The 26,580-nt window shown below is 36.7% G+C and overlaps 1 protein-coding gene across 1 annotated transcript in view; it reads right to left on the reverse strand.

Moving 5' to 3' along the window:
- The window catches only part of SPATA9 (spermatogenesis associated 9), a 74,165-nt gene that overhangs the window by 662 nt on the left and 46,923 nt on the right, over positions 1 to 26,580 (reverse strand). Inside the window, exons 4-6 of the mRNA XM_035014891.1 lie at positions 20,712 to 20,800; positions 14,011 to 14,238; positions 5,009 to 5,104 (exon numbers count right to left, since the gene is read on the reverse strand). Coding sequence (XP_034870782.1) covers positions 5,009 to 5,104; positions 14,011 to 14,238; positions 20,712 to 20,777 — 390 coding nt within the window. The 5' untranslated portion in view covers positions 20,778 to 20,800. The remainder of the gene's footprint in view (positions 1 to 5,008; positions 5,105 to 14,010; positions 14,239 to 20,711; positions 20,801 to 26,580) is intronic.

Below are 26,580 nucleotides of genomic sequence, written 5' to 3' on the forward strand. Positions count from 1 at the left end.
ATTACACCATCATCTAGAAAGAAAATTAAAGCATAGTATGCTTCAATAAAGACATGCTTTACCTCTTCCCCCCCCCCAATTCATTAAATGTTTTATATCTTTACTCTCTGATTTAATTAAATGAGACTCCTTTCTTCTGGATTAAATGAAACATTTTCTGGGAGTTGGAATTTGTCCTCAAATGTGTTAATATCTCAAAGTAGGTTTCTTGTTTTTACTTTCTCCCGCTACACTTTGCTTATACCTGTGTGTACAATTGAAAGGGTATAAACACATTAGTTAGAATTTAGTAAGCTAGTTGATAAATGATTTCTAAGCAAACACATGGTCCATTTTCCCTCAAAAACTGCCATTCAGTACTTTGAGTGTCAAAACAAAACACACAGAGAAATATAACTGAAAAGTGGGAATCAGTAAGAACTATAATGATGAAGATGATGATGTTGCTAAGTATTTAAGGCAAGCAACAAGAATAATAAAATCCATAAAATATGAGAAGACCTAAACTAGTTTATCTTACCAAAGCAATACCTAAAGCTCACATAATAGGCTATAAACTCTTAGAAGGTTTTCCTAAAGAGGGCAATAGAGAAAGGATTGAGGGCCTTGGCTGACCAACCTCAATTTCTTCCTGATCTCCTGCCTCCTCTTTTCTTGGCCTGTGCCCCACTATAGAATGAGGGAATACCAGATGCTTTCCTTCATTTTCCTGCAGTTAGTATGTGGTCATGTGACCCTGTTTTAGCCAACAAAATAAAATATATCTGCTGGGGAGGAGTTCAGAAGGGATTTTTGAAGGTTTTTCTCCTATATAAAAAGAAAGACTCTGTCTTTTGCTTCTAACTATCCCCTCCTCCCTGCTTTGGACACCGATATAGATAGGATGCCTGAGCATGAGGCAGCAAGGACCAAAAACAATAAACAAGATAGCACAGGAGAAAGATGGAAAGGCCCTGGGTTCAGATGACATTGTAGATCCACTGTACAAACCTGGGAACCATCTAACTCTAGACTTCTGATTAACTGAGATATTTAAATATCTTCATCAATTAAGGCACTGCCAGGTATTTTTGGTTACTTGCATCCAAGTATATCCCAACCTAGAGCTATAAACCTTCAGGTCCATCACTTCCAGCTGCAAACAGCTTCATCCATTTATCCCCCAGTAGGATCATTTTCTATGTATGCCTTGTTGTGAAAAAAGATTAGGGGGGCGCCTGGGTGGCTCAGTCTGTTAAGTATCCAACTCTTGATTTTGGCTTAGGTCATGATGTCAGGGTCATGAGATCGAGCCCCCTGTGGCGGGATCCAGGCTGGGCATGGAGCCTGCTTAAGATTCTCTCTTTCCTCCCTCTGCCCCTCTCCCTGCTCGCCTTCTCACGTACATGCTCTCTCTCTCTCTCTCCCTTCCCCTCCCCCCGAAACAGATCAGGAAGCCCTGTCATATTTGATATATTTCTTCTTCCCTCACCTACAAAATTTTATCTGTGCCCATTCTAACTACTTCTACCCCAGTCACAGAAAATGAAGGGTCTTGATGGAGGTCAGTATCTCTGTGTTTATTTTTAATCCGTACCCTGTCTCTTCTCTACAATTATTCCATGGCTTTTCAGCCTCTCCTTCTTGACTGCCTCTTGCCCTGAAACTTCTAATGTGCTCAAGTATCTTCCATCTTAAAATAAAAATCCCTGGCACCCTGTTTCTCTCTTGACTGCTATATATGCTTGCTTTTCTTGATCAAACCAGGGTCTATATTCATGGCTTTAATTTTTATCATCTCCTCTTCACTGAAACCTGCTTATTTCTGTCTTCGTTATTCTATCACACCACTGAAATAGTTACAAGATGGTTGACTCCAACATCTTTACTATTAGATCTTTATTTTACTTGACTTTTTCTGCTGGTAATTGACACTTAACTGCTCACAACTTCCTGAGTCTCTATTTCCTTAACACTTTCTCTCCTGATTCTCTTCCTACTTTTCTGATTATTGCTTCTTTGTCTCTTTCATGGATTTCTTGTTAGCTCACCTTAAATGTTGCTGTTTTTTACATTTCTGTTGATTTTCCACTCTTTTCACTTCCAGACTTTTCACTCTTTCCACAATGGTTCCACTCACAGGACATTAACTTCCAACATATAATTATTTGCTTTCAAAATCATAATTCCAGCCCTGACCTCTCCTAGACCTTGGGTGCATACATGACCAATTATCAGGTCACCAAAAAATTGTTTCCAATACCTACTTAGTTTATAGAATGACAAGTCATGTGGGATGATTTCAAAAGCCTTCAAGAAATTAGAGTTTAATTTAGTTTTAGTCTAATTTGTTTTATTTTCACAGCTATTTCATCTCACTCATTTTTTGCAGCATATTTGCATCCTAGTTCAGTTGGATGTCATTTTTGTATGAGATTCACATTTAAGACACTGAGCACTTCTCAAAAATTTTAAACACTTGCAAAATATGTTTGCAAAAAATATAAGTTCTTTTTAAAACTATGGATATGTTTATAAAAGTAAGTTCCTTTACTTTTTTTTCAAGGATGTCTTGGCTATTCTTGACCTTTTTCATTTCCCTGTAAATTTGAAAATAAACTAGTCAACTCACACACCTGCTCATATTTTAATTGGGACTGCAATTAATCTATAGATAATGGGGAAAACTTAATCTTTATTATTGTGTATCTCAATATGATAAAAAATATTAACAAAAATCTGTAAGACCTCTAACAAAAAAGCCATAAGAATTATTAAGAAAAATTAAAGAAGACCTAAATAAATAAAAGGATATACCATGCTCATGGATTGAAGGGAGGACTTATTCTACTAGTTATCAAGATTTATAAAGCTCTTGGAAATAATGCAATGTTGAATCAGTGTAAAAATAGAGAAACAGATTAATTGAATAGAACAGAGAATCTATAAATAGACCTACATATATAAAGACACTTGATTTATGATAAAAGAAGTGTTCTGGGGCAATAGGAAAAGTTTTTTCTCCCCAGTAAATTGAGTTGGATCAATTGGATACCTGTAGAGGAAAAATTTGTCCCTTACCTCATACCAATTCCGGATAGATTATAAATCTAAAAGTGTAAGGTAAAATAATAAACTTCCTAGACCATATCAGAGGGAACAGTTTCATGACCTTGGATATAGGTCAAGCTGCCCTAATTAAGACATAAAAAGCACTTAATATACAGAAAAGATTAATACATTGGATCACATTAAAATTAAAAACTTCTGTTTTATAGACACTGCTAAAAAGGTGAAACGAAGTCACAGAATAAAAGAAATAACCAAAAGAAGGTTTATGCATAGAGTATATTTTAAAAGTACAAATCAATAATGAAAAAGATAGAATAGAAAAACAGAAGAGACTTTAACAGAAATTCACAAAAGAAGATCCCAATGTCCACTTGATGCATAAAAAGGAACTCAGTCTGATTAATAATCAAGGAAATGTAAATTAAAGCACAATGTGATAATACTACATTCTCACAAGAATGGCTAAAATGGAAAAGACTGACAACAGCAACTGTTGGACAGTATCTACTAAAGATGAACGTGTGCATATTCTGTGGTCCAGAAATTTTACTAAAACATATGTACAAGAATATTCATAGAAACCATATTCACAATTGCCAAAACTGTAAATAATATAAAATTTCAACCATAGTGTGGATAGTGACTTATATATATTGAATATATATGTATTCAATCAATGAAATACTATACAGCAGTGAAAACCAACAACTATTGCTATAGGCAGTGAATGAATTTCATAATGATAATTGAGCAAAAAAAGACCAATATAAAAGAATATATAATATATGATTTCATTTATATACAATTTATACTGTCTATGGTATTAGAAGTCAAAATAGTGGTTACCCTTTATAGAAGAGGTTCATGATTGTGAGGAAAGCGAGAAAGAGGTTTCTAGAATGATGGTTACATTTTGTTTCTTTTTTTTTTTTTTTTAAAGATTTTATTTATTTATTTGAGACAGAGAGAATGAGACACAGAGAGCATGAGAGGGAGGAGGGTCAGAGGGAGAAGCAGACTCCCTGCCGAGCAGGGAGCCCGATGCGGGACTCGATCCTGGGACTCCAGGATCATGACCTGAGCCGAAGGCAGTCGCTTAACCGACTGAGCCACCCAGGCGCCCTACATTTTGTTTCTTGATGTGTGTGGTAGATAAATAGATTTTGTGATAATTCATCAAGCTGTGTACTTTTCTCTCTGTGTATTATACTTTTTAAAAAAAAATTTAGAGGTAAGTATAAATGGCAATGGATTAAAAGAAAATAACCCCTTATAATTTATAAAATCCTTTATATTTTTGTCACACGTTTTTATCTTATTTTATTTTATTTTAATTTTGAGAGAGAGAGAGAGTACACATGTGAAAGGCAGGGGAGGGGCAGAGGAAGAGTGAAAGAGAGAATCCCAAGCAGGCTCCACGCTCAGTGCAGAGCCTGATGCGGGGCTCAATTTCACAACCTTGATTTCATGACCTGAGCTGAAATTAAGAGTTGGATGCTTAACCAACTGAGCAACCCAGGTGCTCCTTTTGTCACACTTTGTAATGAACACTTTTGAATTACAGCACTTGCAATTCAAAATACACTAATATTTGTGTTCCCCAATATCATAGACTTAAATGATGGAATACTGAACTTTAGCCAACCATGGCACAATGGCTGAAACAAAACAACCATAGCTAAGTGAAAATAAAACCAAAATGTTTTGACCAAATCATAATAAACTTTATAAAAATCATTTTATTCAAGTAAATTTGTTTTTGGTGGATTGACTTGCCTCAGAAATGGGTTTTTACCTCAGAGAAGTAATTTTTTTTAGAAAAGTAAGTTTTTAATGTAAAATTATTTGTGTAACGAGAACAGTACCTTGGTTTATGAATTTATAATATGTCTATATCTTTAACATTACATGAAATAAGTATATTTATATCTAGATTCTAATAATTTTCTTAACTTACCAAATAAATTAGTGCTGCATATGAAGCATACATTATGCTAGTTAAAGCAGTCTTCGCTGGAAAAGAAATCATTTCAAACAAAGAACCCCTTCTGACCTACAAAAACAGAAAAAGAGTTTTCTTATTATAACAAAAGTTTTCAATGTGACAATGTTAAATTTTACAATGTTACTGTAAAATGAGAATTTAAATATTTCTTTCTAAAGAAGGTCATCTGCTGGGTCTTTTTTCACATTCCGAAAATATATTGGCTTATTTATGTATTATTTTTTTTTACAAAAAGGTACTTTCTTTTGCTATGACAGATCTATAAAAACCTTGCATTTCCAAAATCTAAATTATTTTAACTTTTTTACATTTAACAAGTGTGCTCACTAGGGGGTGCCACTGTGCATGTTAGAAAAACAGCACTGGGTGTTAAACGCAATGAATCATGGAACACTACATCAACAACTAATGATGTAATGTATGGTGATTAACATAATAAAATTTTAAAAAATAAAATAAAAAGCACATATACAAACAAAAAAAAGAAAAACAGTCTTTTCTTTGTTCAAATTCCTGTAATCATCCTTTACTAAATTATTCACCTCTTCATTAAGCAAACAGCAATCGAATTACTAAGCATTTCCTGCAGATTAATGACCTGATTGGAAATGTTAATCATGAGACTGCTGAAGGCCAGCATTCACCTTAGATGATCATTAAGCTTCAGGAAATGCTCTGTGCTCACATCCAGCAGGCTTTTTTGAAACCGAGAAGGTTTACACCAATAATGAATTTGTCTCTCAGAAGTTTCTAGTTTCTGGTAATAAGCATATCTGCCTCAGACATAAGAGAATATATTTAGTTTAAGGGATTAGACTCTCTTCGAGGTCACCTCTGTTCCCTTGAGTAGGATATGAAAGGAGGGCCTTGGGAAAAACATTCCCTTCCCATTCAGCAGTGAAGTGGCAGTTAGCCATGCTCCTCTGAACTAAGTGCCAAGACACTCAATGGCTTCAATAACTCCCAAAGGGACAGGCTGCAACTAATAAAATCATGTAAATGCACAGTAAAAAATGCATAAAAACTAGAAAGAACAGTATGTATGTGTACATTAAAGTTAGTTATGACATTGAAAAATTGAAACAATTGGTAGCAGAATGGTTAGGTGAATTAAGCTCTATCCACTCAATGGCATATTGCAGCCTTTTAAAAGGTGCTTCTGAAGAATGCGTAATAACGTTTTATTGAACAAACGTTTGTATGGCACTGTGTTGTAAGTGCCTGTTGCAGTATATTCAGTTTTCGCTCACTGCTGCCACTGCTGAAGGAAGAACAAAATTGCCCATCACGATTTACCTTCTTCTCTCTTAAGTGATTTATGTAATGCTGAAGCCAAGAATACCATCTAGCCTACCAGCTAAGAGAGGGAGGTGGAGGGGGGGATCAGAGGAGGGAGGCATTCCTTCTTATTCCTTGTCTTCCAGGCCATACTGACTCCTAGATATGGGAATAGGTAGGGGCAGTTTTAGCCCACTCTCTCCATAAGTTGGTCTGGAAAACTTCCCAGAGTTCCTGGCCTCTGGAAAGAGTTTCCAGGAACTGAAGCAGCTGCTTGCTGCACTTTCCATCTTGCTAGAAGAGTCAAATTGATAGCATGCTTTTGAATCCCACTATTAGGCTACAGGGAGACAGGCAAGTACAGAGCAGATGCTAGGAAAGAAAGCAGATATATTCCAACAAAATGCCTCCTAGGAGAGTAAAAGATTCATGAGTTTGTGAATATATGGATGTGCAGTAGGAGGTCCATATTCAGTAACTGGTAGGCCATATACAATAAAAATAAAAGTGGTGTCTGCATGCATGAGAAATTACTCTGTTTCTGTTTCACCGCATCTTTTTTTTTTCACATTTTGTCCTTCACCTGAAGTAATTAAAACTGATTACTTTTCAAAGTTTCAAAATAAATTATATATCTGATACAGGTTATGCTTCTGAATGATGAATTTGTATATTGCCTAAGGGTCACTTTTCCACCATTTTAATGCTTTTAATAAATACTTGCTATTCCTGTAACAAATCATTCCTGTAGAAAATACATTTCCTCCAAAATTTATGTGGCTACTGGCAAGAAGCCATTTTTCAATTTTATGAGCTACTTCCAATACATGTTTTTCATATTATAAACCACCCTGTTTCATTTTTGGCTTGCTATAAGCAGGAATAGTGTAACGTAAAACAGATAAATCAGAGAGAATTGTAAATCAAAGAATGTATTTAGTTCATCTCAACCAATTAAAAAAATTTATCTGAACTTATATTAATTTTATTTACATATTTAAGTTAAAAGAATGTTGATATCAATATTATACCCATATATTCCTTTTTAAAATTTTTAATATTAATATATATGTGTATATATAAGATATGTGGATATGTTATATGGTCATACTAACATCTCAGATACATAGATATTTCAACAGTAAAAACATTTCAATCTTTAACAAAATTTCTTTCACATAATTTTGAGTTCCACCTCTGTCACATAACTTTGACCTTTCATCTCATAAAAGAAGTATCTGTGTTTTATCTTTTCATTAAAATTGAGATAAATCACAAAAAAGCAAACCATAAGCAGTTTAGAAAATAATAAAGATCCACTTATAGATGACTCGAAGTTTAAAGAATCACCAGGCCCAACTTAGTTTATGTTGTTCCCAAAACCACCTTGACAAAGGATACTAGGGGAGTAATAGAGAAACTTTAACTCAGTGATTCACAAGTGTTGCAAGAAGCATTGACTGGTTAATAGGCCCCCCCCCAAAAGTATTTCCTGTAGGTTTGGAAAAGTTACATGACCCTGTCTCTGCTTGAGCAACCCACAGTACTCGTGAACCCAGGGAGGACTCCTAGCAGTCCAAAGTAAAGAAAGCTATTGGACTTCGTTTATTCCAGTATTACTATCCTGTGGAACATTGTTCTTGAATAAGCTCTTACTCACATGGTCCTATAAAAGCTTAAATGTCCCAATCTCTTGGCCAACCTGGAGAAGTTATGTCTTCAAGATTCCAGGGATTCTACTTTCCAGGAATTGTCCTTTTCCCCAGGTCTTAAATTATCCCACCCAAGATAACCTCATGGCAGGCCCATCGAGAACCTATAGAAGTTCTTGATATTTTTGAGGTTTACATATATATTTTTTTACACAAAATATGTGAGGTTTGAGTTTAAACCCCAGTCTATGTTGAAGTGTTGGGGGTGAGGAAGAAACTATACTTAGAGAAGTGTCTGATCTTCATCCTGAAAAAGGGAGCACAAGTTCACTGGGATCCATGTAAATCACAAGCATTGTAAATGGTGAGGGTTTTCTTCACTTTTGCCCGTGTCTGGCCTACACCACTCCACAGTGCCTGTACAAAGGAGAAACAGTCATCTCTAATGCCACTATAAGGAAGATTGTGACATATATAAGGAAGATTGTATCATAGCAAGAGCTCCTGTGGCCCTGCATTGCCCTGCCAAAGTCAACAACTACGTCTGGGAGCTGACGTGTCTTGGCTGAAGTCAGCATTCAAGCTGATTATCTAGGTCACTGCAGCCTAGAGCAGCTGCAAGCTTTACTCATCCAGACAGCTTCTAAGGCTAAGCAGATGCACCATTCTTTAAGTACTGACGCTGGGGATGTTGAAAACCACCAAGAAATGATCTAACCAGAGTTTTCCATTCCCGAGGCCCTTTTAGAACTAGCAGATGACTTGCTATAATCTTAGCCCTGCATAAACTGGAAGGGTTTGAGAAACAACCCGACTCACCACCCATAAGGACAGGTGCAAAGGAAGTCTCTTTTAACAAGCTGGAGAGGATTGACTCCAACTATGTGCTCATGTTAAAACAAGCCTTTAGGATCTCTTCAGGTCACTTGTATCAGTTGGGTCTTTGGATAGTTCATATTGGGCTCAATATCTTTGAATATGCTAACATAAATAGGACTTGCTCTAGGGCTGAGCATATAATCAGAAAGCCTTGCGCATATTGTCAAGGAGCTCCTGTGACAACATTCATACTCTAATTATTTTTGAGGAAGACTATTACTGTATGCTTCATCTCAGACGACATCAGGGGGCTGAACTACTATCCTAGTCATAGGTAGTGTCCTAATGAAAATGCTCCTCTATTACCTGTTCTTGAGGGAGTAATCTGACTGACTGGCAACCTCAGCTACATAATATCCAACAGAGTTTTGGTAGAACCATTTAAGGTGCTCTAGGTACACAAGTATCTTTCTATCATTAATTATCCTCAGATGAGTGAGAAGTCAGACATATGAAGAGGATCTTTAACACCTCCAGATAGGTTAACTAGGCTGCTTACCTTCCTATATAAAGTGATGTCCTCCATGCATCTACAAAGCATATCCCCTTGCATTAGCAATTTCAGATTTCACTCCTTTTACTTCTGCACACCAGAAAGTTCCACTTTGACAGAGGCAGCCTGACAATCCTTGAAGGAATTCATGCTAGAAGCTACTCTGGGTAAGCTAACCTCTGTCACTATGGAAAGACCGCCAGGCAATGTATGTACCAGGGCTGGTGTAGCTCCCTCATGCTATGCCACTTATCTCCCTGGATAGTGGCACTGGTACCCTGGATAGGCTCCATTCACAGACCAATCCTTTGACCTCCACCACACCTCTTACATTACTCTGTTGTTCCTTTGACTCTCCAGGCCATTATCTTCACTATTTGTACTTCTATTCCTTCTTCACTGGGAATTTTATATCTGAGATATGTTGTTTTCTTGCTTGCTACAACATAATTCCTCTCAGTAGGAATTCTGATTCTCCACCCTAGCTAATACATATTATCCAAGTAAAGCTTATTCCTCATTCCTAACCCCCAAGGACCCTGGAACCTCTGACCTGAGACTGTTCCCACTTGTCTCACTCTAGCCATATGGAACTGCTTCCATTTCCTAAATAAGTTATGCTCTCTCTGACCTCAACATCTTAATATACAATGTTCACTTCTGGGAATAATTCTCCTACTTCTTCATTTGGCTAATATCTCCTCTCTCAAGATCCAGTATTATCTTCTAGGAAGCCAACACTGACTATTCTGTGGAATTATATGCCCCTTGTTGATGCTTCCATAGCACACTTTGCACACTCTGATCATGCACTTGCTGCACTCCCCTGACAATGCTTACTTGCCTATCATCCACACAGTCCATATAGGGCAAGAGCAAGACATCTATGAATCCTAGTATCTAACCTGGTGATTTTACATGTATATGTTCAATACATATATGTTGAATAAATGAAAAAGTAGAATAATACATCACTTCCAGAAAGAAATGTAACAATCTTAAATTAAAATTCATAAAAGATACCAGATGAAGGACATCTGGTTCCAGTAGTAGGGCAGACTGAGCTAATGTGGAACCCTGTGGAAATTCTACATAAATATCCCTAGAAATGCCCCTAGAAATTCTATATAAAATCAAACTCCAAAATGTAATACAAGACTGAGTTTACAAAAAAGAAGAGAAGGAAAAAAGAGGGAGGGAGGGAGGGGTGGGAGAGAAAGGAAGGAAGGAAGGAAGAAAATTTCCCTGTGCCAGGAACTAAAAGGCGGAGCAATAAGTGTGTGAGTATATGTCCCAGGAAGTATCAAAAAGAGATAAGTAAAAGGAAAATATGAGTAAAGTAAATAGACATAAAGAATATGTTTAATAGATATGTTTAATGGACACTCCAGAAGTATGTTTAATAGATACTCCAGAAGAGATTAGAGAAAATGAGGAAGAGGTAATATTTGAACAAACAATGGCTAAGAATTTCCCAAAACTGAAGAAATTATCCTTAGATTCAAGAATCACTATGATTCACAAAAAGCATTTTGACAACAGCTAACAAAATTGAAGATATGCATCCCTTGTGACCCAGTAATCCCTCTTCTAGATGTATACCTGGAGAATGTCTCTCACACACAGATAAGGAGTCATTTACAAGAGTGTTCAATGAAATACTGTTTGCAAAACAAAAAAACTGGAAACTAAGTTGCCCATCTGTCCAATAATAAACTGTGGATTATTTTTTCTTACAATGGGATATGACAAAGAAGATTAAAATAATAAACCATAGCTACACATTCAAAAATGTTGAGTGAAAAAAAGAAAGTTTCAGAAGGATGAGTACAGTATAATATAATTTATATAAATTTTAAATATATGGAGAATAATAGATGTATACAAATGTAGTGAAACTATAAAAGTATGCACACAAATGCTCACATCAACCTCAGGAAAATGATTACCTTTGGTAGAGAAAAAAGTGGGGGCTGGATCAGGACATGGTTAATTATATTTCTTTTTATAAAGGAGATATCAAAATCTATATTGCAAAGTATTACTACCAATTTACATTTGGATGAAACTTCTGATACACTGCCTTTAAAATGTTTTGAAATATTTTATTGATAAGAATTTTAAAAATTAAAGCTAGATTCTAAGACAATTAGAGTAAGAGCAAAGGAGAAGAAATTTCATGGGTGTTGATTTTGAACTGATGTCACAGAGACAGTCACAGTCAGCATATGGACCTTAGACAGGTCATTTATTCCCACCCCCTGCTTCTTTCACCTCAGGTTCCCGGAATACGTTATCACAATTAAGCTCTCAATTTACCTGTGAAACCCACTGTCAGTCAGGACAAAAAGGCAAATGCATTGTGTTTTTCAGTTCTCATGACTGGATAAAAGGAAACATAAATTCATCTGGAAAGATGATTATTTTCCTGCCACTGAATTTTCATGAGTACTGGGAGGCAATTCTCTGTGGATGTCTCTCTTTCCTGTACAGATTGGGCTTTCTGAGCAAAGGACATGGTTGAATAACAAACAGCTTTAGAAGCTAGAGAAAGTATATTCCTCTGGAGAGATCTAGAGACGTACTTCCCAAGACATGTCACAGAGCACTAAAGAGAAAGCCTTCTCCTTAAACCCTCTAGAAACATTTACTTCTCTCCCCCAACCCCCTCTTACTTTTTCTCCCTTTGTCTCTCTGTCTCTGTCTCTCTCTCTCAGGCTGGGCCAATGGGCCAGCACTCCTATAAAAGCTGAGTCGCCGAATTTCAGGCTCCTGTGCTGTGCTGTGATGCAACTCACCACACTCGGCTCTTGTCACATTGCCCTGTGGGACCTGAGGGCTTAGCTATTGCTCTGACTGCTGCTTTGCAGTTAATAATAAACACTCTCTGTCTCTGATTCAAGGGAGTCATGGGTCTTCTATCGGTGTGTGTGTTTGTACAGCTGTGGCAGGCGAACTTGTTAGCTCGTAAATAGTGTAAAATCTCAGATTCTTCAGTGCTGACTTAGGAAAGAGAAGCAAAAGGAAAGACTGAATGACATAATGGACAGTGTCTTTAAATGTGATTCTATAATACATACAGAAATATTCTTCCAAGGACATTTCTTATATCAACCCTCTATAAAAACTGTGGGTTAATAATGCAAGGAAAGAAACATCAAGGCAAAACGTTTGTTTTAGCAATGTATTTCAGTGGATATTATACAGCTCAGCTGTATTTCTTTTTGACAACCTAAAGATACAGGAATAAGGTTTATACTGCTTAGAGAATGAAATAAGTAACAAACACAAAACGTTTTTTACTCTTTCAAACATCAGGTATTATAAGGGAGCCTTTTATAATTGCTATCTCAGGCAATTCATAGTTGAACCCATCCTATGATTTCTGGAAATGTTAAAAATCTTTGATTAAAGAGAGATTCCTATGTAAAGGATAGTTTGTTGATTTTAGCCACCCGTCATCTATTTTCTCATCTTTTCAAAATAACCCAAATTTTGTTTGAGGATTCATCCTTTCCCCATTCTCTGGCCATGTGGTCTGGATGGAGCTCCAACCTCCACTGTAGGGAGAAAGCAGGCAATCAGGTCCTGGGCCAATCAGTGCACCCCAGTCCCCTGGTTTAGAGGTAAGCCTTTCTCGGAGAGTGAACCTCAGGACTTGGCAGGGAATACTGGCTCCAGGACTGTCATTCTTTAGGGCTGTAATTGAACCTGGAAGGATGGAGTCCTGGGAACAGCGGCAAATCATCTTGTAAGAACGAAGGGAAAGTCAGTGTGTGAATGGAGGCAACACAGAGGAAGCAGAGCCAGGAGATGGGTAGAAAAGAAAAATGGGACCCTGAAGGCATCATTTGAGTACCTCCATCCTGAAGCCTTATCAACTCTGGATGTTCAACTGCAGGAACTAATACATACTTTTGGCTTCACTCTCTTTGAGCCACGGTTCTTCTCCCTTCAACAAAGGGTCAAAATGATTCACCCTGGGGTTCAGGTGCCAGGCTTGCAGGAGTCCCAATCATTTGTAACGAACATTTAGAATGCCTGGAATAATGCTCAAACGGAAACTCCCAGAGTTCTAAGTCACAAAGTTTAGAAAAATGGAACTGGTCCTGAAAAAGGTTTTAAGAGCCGTTGTCCTTAACCATATATAATAGAGCCTCAATATAACAATGTAGAAGCTGTACTTTGAAATACACTGGATGTTGGTGGGTCTATCACAATGAGTATATAGTTGAATATACTCAAATATGTTAAGTCAAACAAAGATTATCTTGGAAACATAGCAAGGTTATGGGGGAAAAGGAAAAGGAACAAAACCATCATTTTTAAGGCTTATAGGATTCCTTTTAGGTTTCATATAAGTGATAATCTGTATGCTGATATTTAGGTTGAACCATTTGAAATTCAGTTTCATAGAGCTCAATCAAATAACAAAGCAGGAAAAAAGTCCACATTACTTCCTCTTTCAGATTTATTTAAACCGGAATATATATAGTATATTGAAAAAAGACCAAACCATTCATTTCTTATCCAACTATTCTTGTTTTATATGTAGGACAACCAAATGTGCTACATTTTCAAATCTTGCAATTTCAAAACAGTTTCTAAAAAAAAAGAGTCCATATCTTGTGCAAATGTTAACATTCACTCACCTGCACGTTATAGAGGGGTTGCTTCGGTGCATTAACTTCCCTCAGCAAACGATGTGATATGTCCCTTAACTCTAGAAGTCTACAAGCAAGCTGAGGCTGCAAAAGTTTGGCCACTGATTTGGAAGATCTGGATATGCTGTTTAATCCTTGAATTAATGTTCCTCGGTTGATCCTCGCTAAGGCGACAGCCATTCTGATTTTGGACGGTTTCTGCATGGGTTCTCTTTTCTGGAAAATAAGCCTCTAAAAAATGAGTGATGTGTGATTCTCCCATGAATTATTACAATCTCCTTCAGACCAAGACCAAGTACCACATAACAGCACATTATGCATGGTCCTATGCATATACTCAGTGTCCAATAATTATATCCCACCCCCACATACCTAAACCTTTGAATAAATGTATGATTTTTGCCTTAGCATAAATATCCAGAATTTAAGTTACTAGCCAAAAGATCTAAATTAAATGTTTCATTTTTCTCTCTGGGTTTCTTTATTTTTGCATTGATTTTTTAAAAAGCACTTTCAAAAGTAAGCAGTTCTTATTCAAATATTACTCAATGTTTGAATTATTTGAACAATAATTCTTATTCAAAACTGTTACAAATATTTTCCCAGTTTATTTTAAAAATTTAAATGATAAAGCATTCATATATAATGCATGGTACAATTAAAAAAAAATAAAACAAATTCCCTATATACTAATTAACAAACAAGAAACTTTTACTTCTAAAAACTTCAAAACTTGTGAGCATTCTGACAGAAAAAATTTGTGGCATTAGCAAAACATATGACATGTAGATCTTTCCCTGCTGTACCAGAAAGTGAACCACAGAGAAATTATTTACAATGTGGTTAGACTGCATTCCAGGCAACAACAAGTATAGTTGCCATTATTCATTTAAGCAATGTTATGGCCTATTCTGGCTTTTTCATATATGACTTGGGGGAAACTAATGGTTTATAACACAAAAAGCAATTTTGAGTCTCTATTTGTTGAATCCAAATATATAAGTACAAAACAGCTTTTAGATGGATTGTTTTGGTCTACAATGAGCAGCATATATTTGCTTAAGAGCTAATGTACTGTATATTTACTTTAAATGCCTCAACTGTTATCCTGAAGAAATAAATTTATTATTGCTGTTTTTGTCATTAAAGTTCAATGCTTCTCTTACTGTTTTAATATTGGTGACTGGAGATAACCAAAAAGTGTACTAGCCTTTCAACGAGGATGTACATCTGCAGCATCAGTCAATTAAGCGTTTGGCTCAGGTCATGATCTCAGAGTCGTGGATCAAGCCCCTAGTTGGGCTCCCTGCTCAATGGGGAACCTGCTTCTCCCCCTCCCCTGCCGCTACTCATGCTCTCTCTGGCTCTCTCTCTCTCTTTCTCCCTCTCTCAAATAAATAAAATCTTTTAAAAAAATAAATATTTGCCTCTGTAGAGAATAAGACTATCTGTAATTGATAATCCATGAATCAAAACTCTCCTGTAGGATCATATAATTTGTGTTGACCAAAATATAGCATTTATGATAAACAATATTTTTAAAAATTCAGGTGTGCATTAAAATAATGCTTCAGTGCACTTTGTATTATATTTCTCATTTAATATTGTCATAAATTCATAGCTTTTTCCAACAGACTCAACTTGTTCCTAGTTAATATCATCTTTGTTTCCTTTTAATGCTGAAATCATTACAATTTGATGACTGTGCTTCCCTTCATGGCTTTTTTTTAAGATTTCATTTATTTATTTGAGAGAGAGAGAGAGCACAAGCAGGGGGAGCGGCAGGCACAGGGAGAAGCAGGGAGCCCACTGTGGGACTCGACCCCAGGACTCTGGGATCATGATTTGAGCCAAAGGCAGACCCTTAACCGACTGAGCCATCCAGGCGCTTCTCCCTTCATGGTTTTTAAAATGCTTTCCTTTTTCAATACTTTCACAGATATCTCTGAATCTCTGAAAGAAACATTACCTCTAGCAACAAAATATCTGACTTTTATTCTCTCTGACACAAAACATACAGTCAGCTTGTTCCCAAGAAGACCATTACTGCTTTTCAGAATAGTATTAGAAACCAAATCTAGACATTGAGGTGCATGGTGGGGTTTTTTTGAGGCTCTGAGAATAGAAAGGAAACAACAGAGGAGAGGCTACTTACAGTCCTGGAGATGCAGAATGAGATTTTCCTCTTTTAAAAAAAAAAAATAGTCACCAGTTTATAGTGATGATTCCAATTCACTCTTACCTTCAGTTAATTTTTAAAATAGGCTCTGGTAAAAAAATTTGTTAAATAAAACGTTTCTTTTTTCCTTTTTTTGAGCTACCAGCTTTTCCCTTTGTCTACTATATATGCTATATATTTTCCTAACAAGCCACGTGTGTAAATTTAAACGCTGACCCCAAATGAAGAAGTGCTCACTTCTTTCCCCTGGTTTTGTTTGACTCTTGTCCTAAGCATCCTGGAATTGGCTGCAAAATGTGCAAGTTTACATGATTCTTTTTGTCATCATTATCATCTGAGTACGTTACCAGATGTGAGAAAAGAAATTCCAACTCCCTTCCCCCCCCCCCACCTCAGAGACACACAATGGTAATAATCATTTACCACAAGAAACCTAGTATCAATTAATCAGATTGTTTCGAGAATCCTGCTCCAAATTTCGCTATTTGGATATATCCTGCTTTCCTGTTTTTTTTTCCTAGAGCCATACTCATCTATCATCAACTGTTTTAATGCTGAACTCCAATTTCTATTCATCAGCTTTTTACTACTCTACATCCAAAAAAACCAACCTGTCAGCAAGTCTTATTCAATTCTTTCTCTCAATAGTCCTAGAATTTGACCACTTCTCACTACCCCCCTGTGCCAAAACTCAGTCCATTGCATTTATCCACCATCTCTTCTCCAGACTAGTAAATTAGCCTCCTCAATGGTCTCTCTGCTTCCATCCTTGTCTATGTTCACTCTATTCCTCAACACCTCAGCCAGAGAGATACCATTAACACTTAGATCCTATCTTGCTTTTCTGCTCTGCTGCTTCAGTGGCTTCCTAGTGCACTCAGTATAAAAGCCAAATTACAAACAGTGGTCTACAGAGCCCGACAAAGGTTGTCTTTTCTTTACCTCCCTAACCTCATTGTCTTTTTTTCTCTCCCTTTCTTCCTCGCTACTTGTTGAGTTTGTTAAGTATACTCCCACCTCAGGGACTTAGCACTAGCTATGCCATTTGATTTTTCAAAGGTACCAACGTTTCCTCACTTGCTTCCCTCAAGTCCTAGTTCAAGAATTACTTTCTCACTAAGACCCTCTTAGTCACCCTACCTCAATGGTCAATTGTTCTCCTTGTTCCCACCCATATTTCATATCTCTGCCATATTTCTTCTTCTTCTTAAGACCTATCATTAACATAATATATAGTTTATTTTCCTTGTTTCTTGTTTTCCTACTTGACTAGGATGTAAGTTCTATGACAGCAGTGTTTTATATCTATTTGGATCACTGATCTTTCCCCAGTACCTAGAATAGTGTCTGGTGGATAGTAAGGTACTCTATAAATATTTGTTGAAATGAATAAATGAGGAGTATCAGAAAATATAACAAATTAACATAGAGAAATAGAGAAATATACCAAATATTAAATTAGAAACCACCCTGAAAGTTTTCAATGTACAATGTGCTCTGTAACTTTGACAATTATGACAGTGTCCCACTAGAAACAACACACCAAAGACAAAAATATAACTGAATTATAGAACATAATCCTATCTCATCATATTTAGAAATTCTATACTAATAAAAGTAATTTCCAGATGTCACTGGTGCAGCCCCAAGAGTTTTGTCCTACGTGTTATAAAAAAAAAAAAGAAGCCAAGAGAATTCAGAAAAGTACATCTACAGTTATAAAAATCCAAAGTTTTATATGGATTCTAATATGTTCTGCTTATAACTCCCAATTTTACAGTATAAGGTTAAGTGCAAGATAATTACAGAATAAAACACATAATTGTCTTTCATAATTAAAACCACAAAAATTGACCCTATTTTACCACAAAGGATTTCTCTCATTCAAGTAAAGATCATCTAAATTAAAACTTTTTAGTTTCCTAACTGTAAAATACATTTTTCATTTGTTCAAATGTAAAAGTTTAGTATTTTTAAGCTCTCATATGGAAATCATTTGCAACTTGCAAATGAAAACCTTTAAAAATCATTGTTTTTGCTAAAGGAAGTGGATACTGAAGGTACTGGGGTCTGCGTTGGACTGGAGCATACATGACATCAGAAGCCATGACCTCACGCTAAGATTCTAAAATTAACTTCCCTCAGCCCCAGGAAGAAAATTTCCTTCAAAATCATTAGTCATAAAGAACTATTTAATAACCACTATTCTTGGATATATCCTTCTATAAAAATCCCACCATCACTCCCACCAAAACTTTTATTTGTTTCAGGCCAACAATATGGCCTTTTCCTAAATAAATAAATGCCTAAAACCTTTTTAAAAAGTTTTAAATATTAATCATGAAATTTAGAGATTTAAAATCCAACCCAATTAATTAAAACCCTCTAAGCATTCTTAAAACCACTCCTTTCAGTATGCTTGGGAATTATGGATCATCCCCAAAATAATAAAATTTGTAGTATTTACAATCTGACCTTTCAAGTATAATTTAGTTATCCAAGTATTAGCACTGTTTTCTGAATAATTTATTTTTGAAGTACAAGTAACTTCAATATGTTACAATATCCCCTAAGAACTTGGATTTCTTGGCAATCTCAGCAAATTAAATGATGGAAAAAGAACAATGTGTGTTAAAAATGAGACATAAAGTAACTGTTTATATTCTTCTCTGAATGAGGTAAAGTTCTTATAAGTAAATAACTTCAGTGTGTTGGAAATAGGAACTCAGAGTTCTTTCTTTGGGATCAGAATATCAAGCTATTTCACTATTAAACCAAATTTATGGCTCTAGTGATAATGAGGCTATTCAGGGGGTAGGAAGAGAGGAAGGGAGTTGTAAAGAAAGTTGCAACTTCTTAGATTATTAAACCCAGTTTCCTTAATGTTGTCAATGGTGAGAGAATCACAACTTGGAAGGGGAAACAGGGCTTCCCAGACTGTGCCAGTCTCAGCCATTTCACATCCTAGACCAAGCATGGTCACCTGCCCATTCCTTCTCTAGTACTCCAGAGCATACTCAAGAAAAATCTCCAACATTGAAAAAGACTTTATACTAAAACTAGGGGAATTCCAAAGGGAGAAGCAACTAGACAATGAGTCTAAGATACAGATTTATAAAATCTGGTTTGTAGTCTGGAGCTTTTAAGCCTCATCCTATCCTACTTAGTGGACCACCATTGGGATGCCATCTTACCACTAGGTATCCAGATATATACACTTCAGTATCAGCCCTCCCCAAAGTCTAGACCCAAGACTAATGCCATTGGTTCATATGTACTTGATATTTTGGGAACATGCTATGCGGTTTCACACTTTTTGTCCTAACGGACACTGCTTCCTCTGCTCCTATCCACTTACCCTATCCCTTTTTTCACTTTGAAAATTCATATTCATCCTCTGAAACCCAATTTAAGCATCCTTCCTCCATAAAGCCTTCTCTGACCATCTTAGGTAGAGCCATTCATTCCTCCAAGTTGGATTTACCTCTTACCATATTCCAAAACAATTACTTGTTTACAATTCTGTCTCCATTAGATTAAGCTAATTGACTGAAAGCATCCTGTCTTATCTCTGTATTCCCTCTCCCCAGTCCCAGCCAATAGGAAAGTATTTAGTAAATGTCTGATGCCTGGTTGTATGGATGAATGTTTAAAAGTGGCTCTAATATCTCTCCTTTGGAATGAAATATATAGACTTTGTGATTACTATGTTACTCAGAGAGCTTTTTTGTTTACTTCCAGGTTTTGGCTATGTTCCTCATGTTTGATATGGCCAAAACTCTGATATCTGGATGAGGAAATTATTACTGTACCATGTAACTTTACAACATATTCTATTCCAACTGTGGTCTAGATGACTAAATATACTTTTCCATTAAGAGCTGTGTATTTTTAAGTAAACTAGGTTACAAAATGTTACTTTTTCCTGATCAGATGTCTTTTCAGAATTCTCTACCTATTCCCTCTTCCACTCCCCATATTTTATCTGTCTCAAATGCTTTTGGGAACAGAGGTTATACAAAACATATGTACATATGCTTTGTTTAAACTGATATCACTATTTTCTTTCCACATTAAAACATACACCCATACCTTATTTATCTTTCCATTATTATAATTTATGTTGGGTTTTTTTCCACTAATTTAATTGCCATAGATTTTAGTTAAAATATATCTAGGTATTTTCCTGATTTTTATATTAAGCAAATCTTAAGTAAATGTAGCAAACTACATACATTGCAACTGTGGCTACGAGAGAGCTCCACAGTTCCAATCTAACAACACGGTGATTATCTTTAAAATTATCTATCTCATTTCTTTGTCCACCATCTTTCTGCTTTCCATAGACCCACCCACTGAGTAAGATTTGAAATTTGTTCTTCTGAGGCAAAATTAACTTCTTCCTAAGCTTCAGGCACTGATCTCAAAGTCAAGCATTAAATAATGGATATGATATTAAAAATACAATATACTTTTTGTAATCCTTTTCAAAGTCATGAAATCACATTACCTGATTAGACTGTGATAATCTTAGGATGGTAGGGAATTCATCTTTAAACTCATCTATAAGGTCCATGATGACTTTCTGGATCCCCTCGACTGAGACAAAAAGAAGTTAGGGGGGAAAAAACTTAACGAAAAACATCACCTAACCACAATTCAAAAGAACATGGGACACTGGGTCCACTTTGTAAGTCCCTGGGAAAGCAAGTGAACCCTAGGGGACTTTATTCCCCATTGTTTCCCACACCCATATCCCCTTTACAACGAGATTGCATATACTTCTTCCAGAAAAGTTCTTCAACACCTGCCCACATATCCACCCAACAGGTTTGATTGGCATGACAAATTCTTGCTTGGGTTCCTAGTGCTTGGCAAGTTTGCACGCCAGGACAACACTTGTCCTACTCTGCCATTAGTGAGGGATGAGGGCACCCTTCCACTCAGGAAAGCAGGCAAGGACAGAACCTACAGCTCGTTGCCAGAATTCTTTGTTACTGCACAATGGGCCTCTGAGAGCTTGTTACAGAATCTTCTGAAACCACTCTGGCAGTGAGAAGGGGAAGAATGTGTTTGAAGGCATAAAGGGAGGAGAAAGGAGAATGAAAAATAAACCATACTAAGGAGTTCTGCATTATTTGGAATTTGGACCCAACTTCTACAGTGATACCTCAACTAATGGATCATCTGAGAACAAAGCTCCCTTTGAAGAGAGTTGGCATATGCTTTAAAAGAAATGCTTCACACATGATGCCAAGAGGAAAAGAAACACCAGAAGTTAGTTCAGAAAGACTTCTGAACAGATTGTTTTTCCTTCACTCAAATAAAGATCACTAGGTCAAAAACAAGCAAAATTATAAAATCTATGGTTTCTCTTCTTTAAAATTCCTCTTCCTCCTCCTTCTTCTTCTACTTCTTCCTCATCTTTTTCCCTCCTAGTACTCTCCCACTCCATTATTTTCCATTTATCAAATCTAGGAAGAATTTCATATCATGTGGATTTGATTGAATACCTAGTTAATATTTTAGTGTGGATGAATTTGGAGTTGATTTTAATTTGAAGCCTTTACAATGAATTGTAGCTAGACCATTGTCTTTGTCAAGCATAAGCTGTGGGTGCTAGAGGTTTGTTCATTGGAGCCATCTAGGAAATAGAAAAATGTGAAGCCTGCCAGATCCCTGCCTTCAATTTGTCTTTAGTCGTAATCTGTCTGAGAACACTCTTCACCACACCACAAATACTTCTCTTAACCTTAGAATAACATGCTTTCCTCCACCATGACCCTAATGCTTAAGATAATTACACCCTTAATATGTGGAAGTTGCAATCCTTTGCCAGAAAGAAAATCTTATTAGACAATGATGAACACACAAACTGCAAGTCTGTAAGAAATGTAACCCTTCATTTGTCCTATTATGATATGTCCTATCAGAATTTACCCCAGAGGAACAGTTGGCTGTCCCTTCTCTCTTCTGTCTTCTTCCCTGTTTTCCAATCTCATTGATCTCCTAAGTTCTTTTCATCCATCTGCCCACCTCCTGATGTCTGTCCTAGCTCCCAATTGGTTTCATCCAGTTTTTTTTTTCTCTTCTTATTAGTTCTCACCCTCCTAAGCATCTTATGAAATTAACAAATCTGTAAGAAAAAACGGGGTCCTCATGCTAATATTGTCCACACTTAAAGCATTACCAGACTCTGTGTCATACTAACAAAGTTCTTTTTGTCTTTGCTTTCTTAATGACTCTCCTTGGGAGAGGAATGATGAAAAAAAGACAGGGGGTAATGAGATTTTAAAAAATCCTACCCCGCCACACTTATTTTATATTTGTGACCATATCTGATCATATTATGGGTTTTACTTAATTTTAATTATGGCTATATCCTTATGTATCTTATGTTATTTCAGGTAATAAAGTTAGACAAAATAAATAATGTTAATGGTTATCTTCTTTAACTATGATGTTTTCTTTACAGCTCATGATACAGTGCTCCACACTTATAAAAATTAATTAGGAAACAGTTACAAATACCTTCAAATTTTATAACAGCCCTGCAAATTTATTTGTATTTAAAAGGCTTTAATACAGAAAAAAAGAATCTCTTATTTGCACAAAGCTTGGAAGAAAATGAACATTTTACACTGTAAGTGAAGGCAATATAAGCTTAATTAGAAAATAAAGAGTTTTGGGATTCAGTCAGAACCCAGTTTGAATTCCAACTCTATCACCTACCTACCTACCAGGCTGTGTAACCTTGGGCAAATTATGTTTTCTTAACCTAACTTTCACATTTCAAAATGTGACAGAACTTATTTAATGGACCAGATATGTTCAATAGATGGCAGTCATTGTTAAATACACAGCAGCTACTTTGTTTTTTAAAGATTTTATTTATTTATTTGAGACAGAGTGAGAGCAAGAGTGAGAGAAAGAGAGAGAAAGCATGAGTGGGGCCCGTTCGGGGGCCTGGGGAGGGGGGCAAAGGGTGAGGGAGAATCAGGCTCTCCACTGAGCAGGGAGCTGGATGCAGGGCTCCATCTCAGGCCCCTGAGATCATGACCTGAGCTAAAGGCAGATGCTTAACCGACTGAGCCACCCAGGCGTCCCTACAACAGCTACTTTGTTTTTTGGAAAGTTTGCAAAATTTGGGTGAAAAGTCAATACTGAGTTTGCCCTGTTCACATGGGTTTCAGCCTGTTTTGATTTTGCACACAACTGGCTGGAACCCTGATAACCACCCTAACTAGATCCTTCCCTTAAACCTACTTCGAACTCAACTGATACAGACCTATACTTCTGATTTCAAGTATTATCTGTCAAGTCTCAAGAACAAATTCTTTCAGAATCATCCTTGGCCCAGTCAAGGATTTGGACTGGAACCCACCTCCTTTGGGTGCCAACTCACAAGTGGATTAGTTCTGTTCGTCCCAGTGCTATGTTCCTCCAGCTCACAGCATGCTCTGAGACTGTAAATCTCAGTTAAAGGTAAATGTTTAATAATGTCAAAATAATTTTTTAAGATTTATTTATTTATTTGAGATAGAGAGCACATGTGAGCAGGGGGAGAGGAGAGAGAGAATCTACAAGTAGACTCCCCACTAAGCGTGACTCAGGGCAAGATCCCAGGACCCTGAGATCATGATCTGAGCCTAAACAAAGAATTTCGACTGAGCCACCCAGGCACCCCTCAAAGTAATTTTAAAAATCATTATCTGGAGGAAGTGTACGGACACTTACTAAGGTCAAATACATACTAGTTAACTGTTGTTAAAGGATAAACTGAGGGACATTAAGAATTTTAAGAATTTATTTGAACAAAAATTTATTCTCATCAGGCATCACCAAACCAGAAGTGATTAGAAGTACTTCACAGACTGCCCCTAGGGGCAAGGCTTTTATACAGAAGACATGGAAGCAAAGAAGCAAATTATTTGACTGGGTATAGTTCAAGGGCTTGCATTCTTTAGGAAAGCCTAGTTGGCTGTTTGTTATTGGTCATCCTTAGGTTTAGACTGCATAATCCTGAGACATTTACAGGCTTAGGTTTTGGTTTGCTTGTGTCGGCTGCTAAGGCATGGGAGCCACCTCAGTCTAATGGCCTCTTTGCTTAATTAATTTAACACTGTGCTATGAGCTAGGTTACACCACTCATCTCTTAATTCTTGTAATAACTCTCAGAGGTAGGAATGTTTTGAAAGCAATCTGAAAATATCAAACAAAGCAATACATTAATATTACCCATACCAATATATTGGGAATATATCCCTATTTAAAAAATCCTTAATAATACTTTGTATAAAGATAGTTAATGCAAGGCCATTCAGGATGGCATAAATTGTAAGTAATTCAAATTCAGGTTTCCTCTGCTATCAGAAAGAGCTTTTCTATTCCTAGGAAACATTTTGTAAGCCAAAACGGAGTAAAGCGAAGAAGCAATTATCATTAATTTATACAGAAAGTTATTTTGACTGTTTCCAGACCAAAAAGTAACCTCTTTCAGGCTTTTCTGATACCTTAGGACACATCTTGCTAAGGGATATACAAAATAAATTGAGGTAAAGCACAGATGCTCACAGACACGGTTCAAAGCTATCACAGCTTCATACTGAGTGTAGTTCCGGGGAGGGAGCTTGGCAGGGCCACTCTTACTGTTCGGGTGCCCACACCCTCTATAATGGCTTGCTGCAACACACACACACTGAATGCTATTTTCATTTTTTCATAAAAGTGAAAATCCTCTTTGGATTTCTTTTGGATAGTGAAAACAGGTACCACCACCAGGTCTTTCATAAAAGCCCAGTGGTATAACACAAACTTTTGAAAAGTAGGGGAACCTGTACCTAACATTCCTGAAATGATTGTTACCCCAAAACTATAGAAAACCTTCTGCTCATTATATTTGTAAAATGTGGACTCCTTAAAAATCTAACTATGCACATAAACTGAACAAAATGTGTAGAAAACAATATAGTTCATGACAACCCAAAGTTTATATGTACACAAACAAGGCTTAGAAAGGAAAATACTAATAAAAATCACTGTTAATTGGGTTCTTTATTCCTAAAAAGTTGTGTGTCATGGCAGACAAGGCACACAAATTTTTAAAAATACTACAGAAAAACTGTTTCCATATGATTATTCACTTATGTCTAATGATTAAATGCCAAGTTTATGTCATGAAGTATGATTGAAAGTATGATAGTATATCACTTTGCTCAGAGACTAGAGAAAAGTTTTATATAAATCAGTCTAGTGTGTAGGAGAGGTCTCCACTTCTACTGTCAAAGGCTCAGACAGGTCCTGATGTTGGACAACAGATGCAGCAGACTGATAAAAGCCCATATATATATGTGTATTATATATATATACACACATACACACACAAGACTGCAGGATCCTTCTGGAAGAGAACCCAGATTCAATTACATTGGCCAGCTCTGACAAAGCCAATCAAGTAACAATGCCTTAATTTCTTGGGGGAAAAGTGATTCTGAGCATAGGGTGGTGTATGTCACTCAGATCTATCCCTGATCTCACATCCAATAGGGATTCAGAGTAGATGGAATGAAAAGAGAGACCTTAAACACTCTTACTAAGCTTTCTTAAGACAGTGGACACAAATTAGCTATACAGTTGGGGTACCCCCTCCCACAAAAAGCAAAAAGGGAAAGGAGGCATTTTTAGGACTTTGCCAAAGATCTTTGGCTCTTTGTGTCATTGCATTAGCAGTGGTACTCATCGTGAGGATGCAGTGTCCAGAACAGAGCCAAAACTGAAGCAGTGCCCAAGGGAGACATAATGATATCCATAGAAGTAGTCACAAGTGCCAAGCAGATGCTACCTGCAATGGAGCTGACCAGATTTGTTCTTAATAATTAGACACTTTTCAGGAATTCCCAAAAATACTTGGAGGGAAAGGAGCAGATTCAAACCTTTGGAGAGATCTGAAGTTTTGCAGGTGGGGCAAAGCCAGTGAAGTATAGGTTACTATCATTCTTGTGATCCCTTTTGAATGCATAAGTTGACCAAGCATGGGAAATCCTGGGTCACAAGAGAAAATGTCTAGACCTTCTCATTATAGTAAGAATTTGAGGCAGCTTGTGTGTAAACAGGATGTTTCTAACTTTAATCATTTGAAATACAGTAGGGGAACTTATTCTTTAAAAGTAATACTAGATAGGGATGCCTGGGTGGCTCAGTCGTTAAGCATCTGCCTTCGGCTCAGGTCATGATCCCAGGGTCCTGGACTCGAGTCCCACATCGGGCTCCCTGCTCAGCGGGGAGCCTGCTTCTCCCTCTGCCTGCCACTCTCTCTCAAATAAATAAATAAAATCTTAAATTAAAAAAAGGATGCATTATCTATAAAAAAAAAAGTAACA

The sequence above is a fragment of the Mirounga leonina genome, unplaced genomic scaffold, assembly GCF_011800145.1.
Source record: "Mirounga leonina isolate KUSES-001 unplaced genomic scaffold, KU_Mleo_1.0 Mir_168, whole genome shotgun sequence".
NCBI lineage: Eukaryota > Metazoa > Chordata > Mammalia > Carnivora > Phocidae > Mirounga > Mirounga leonina.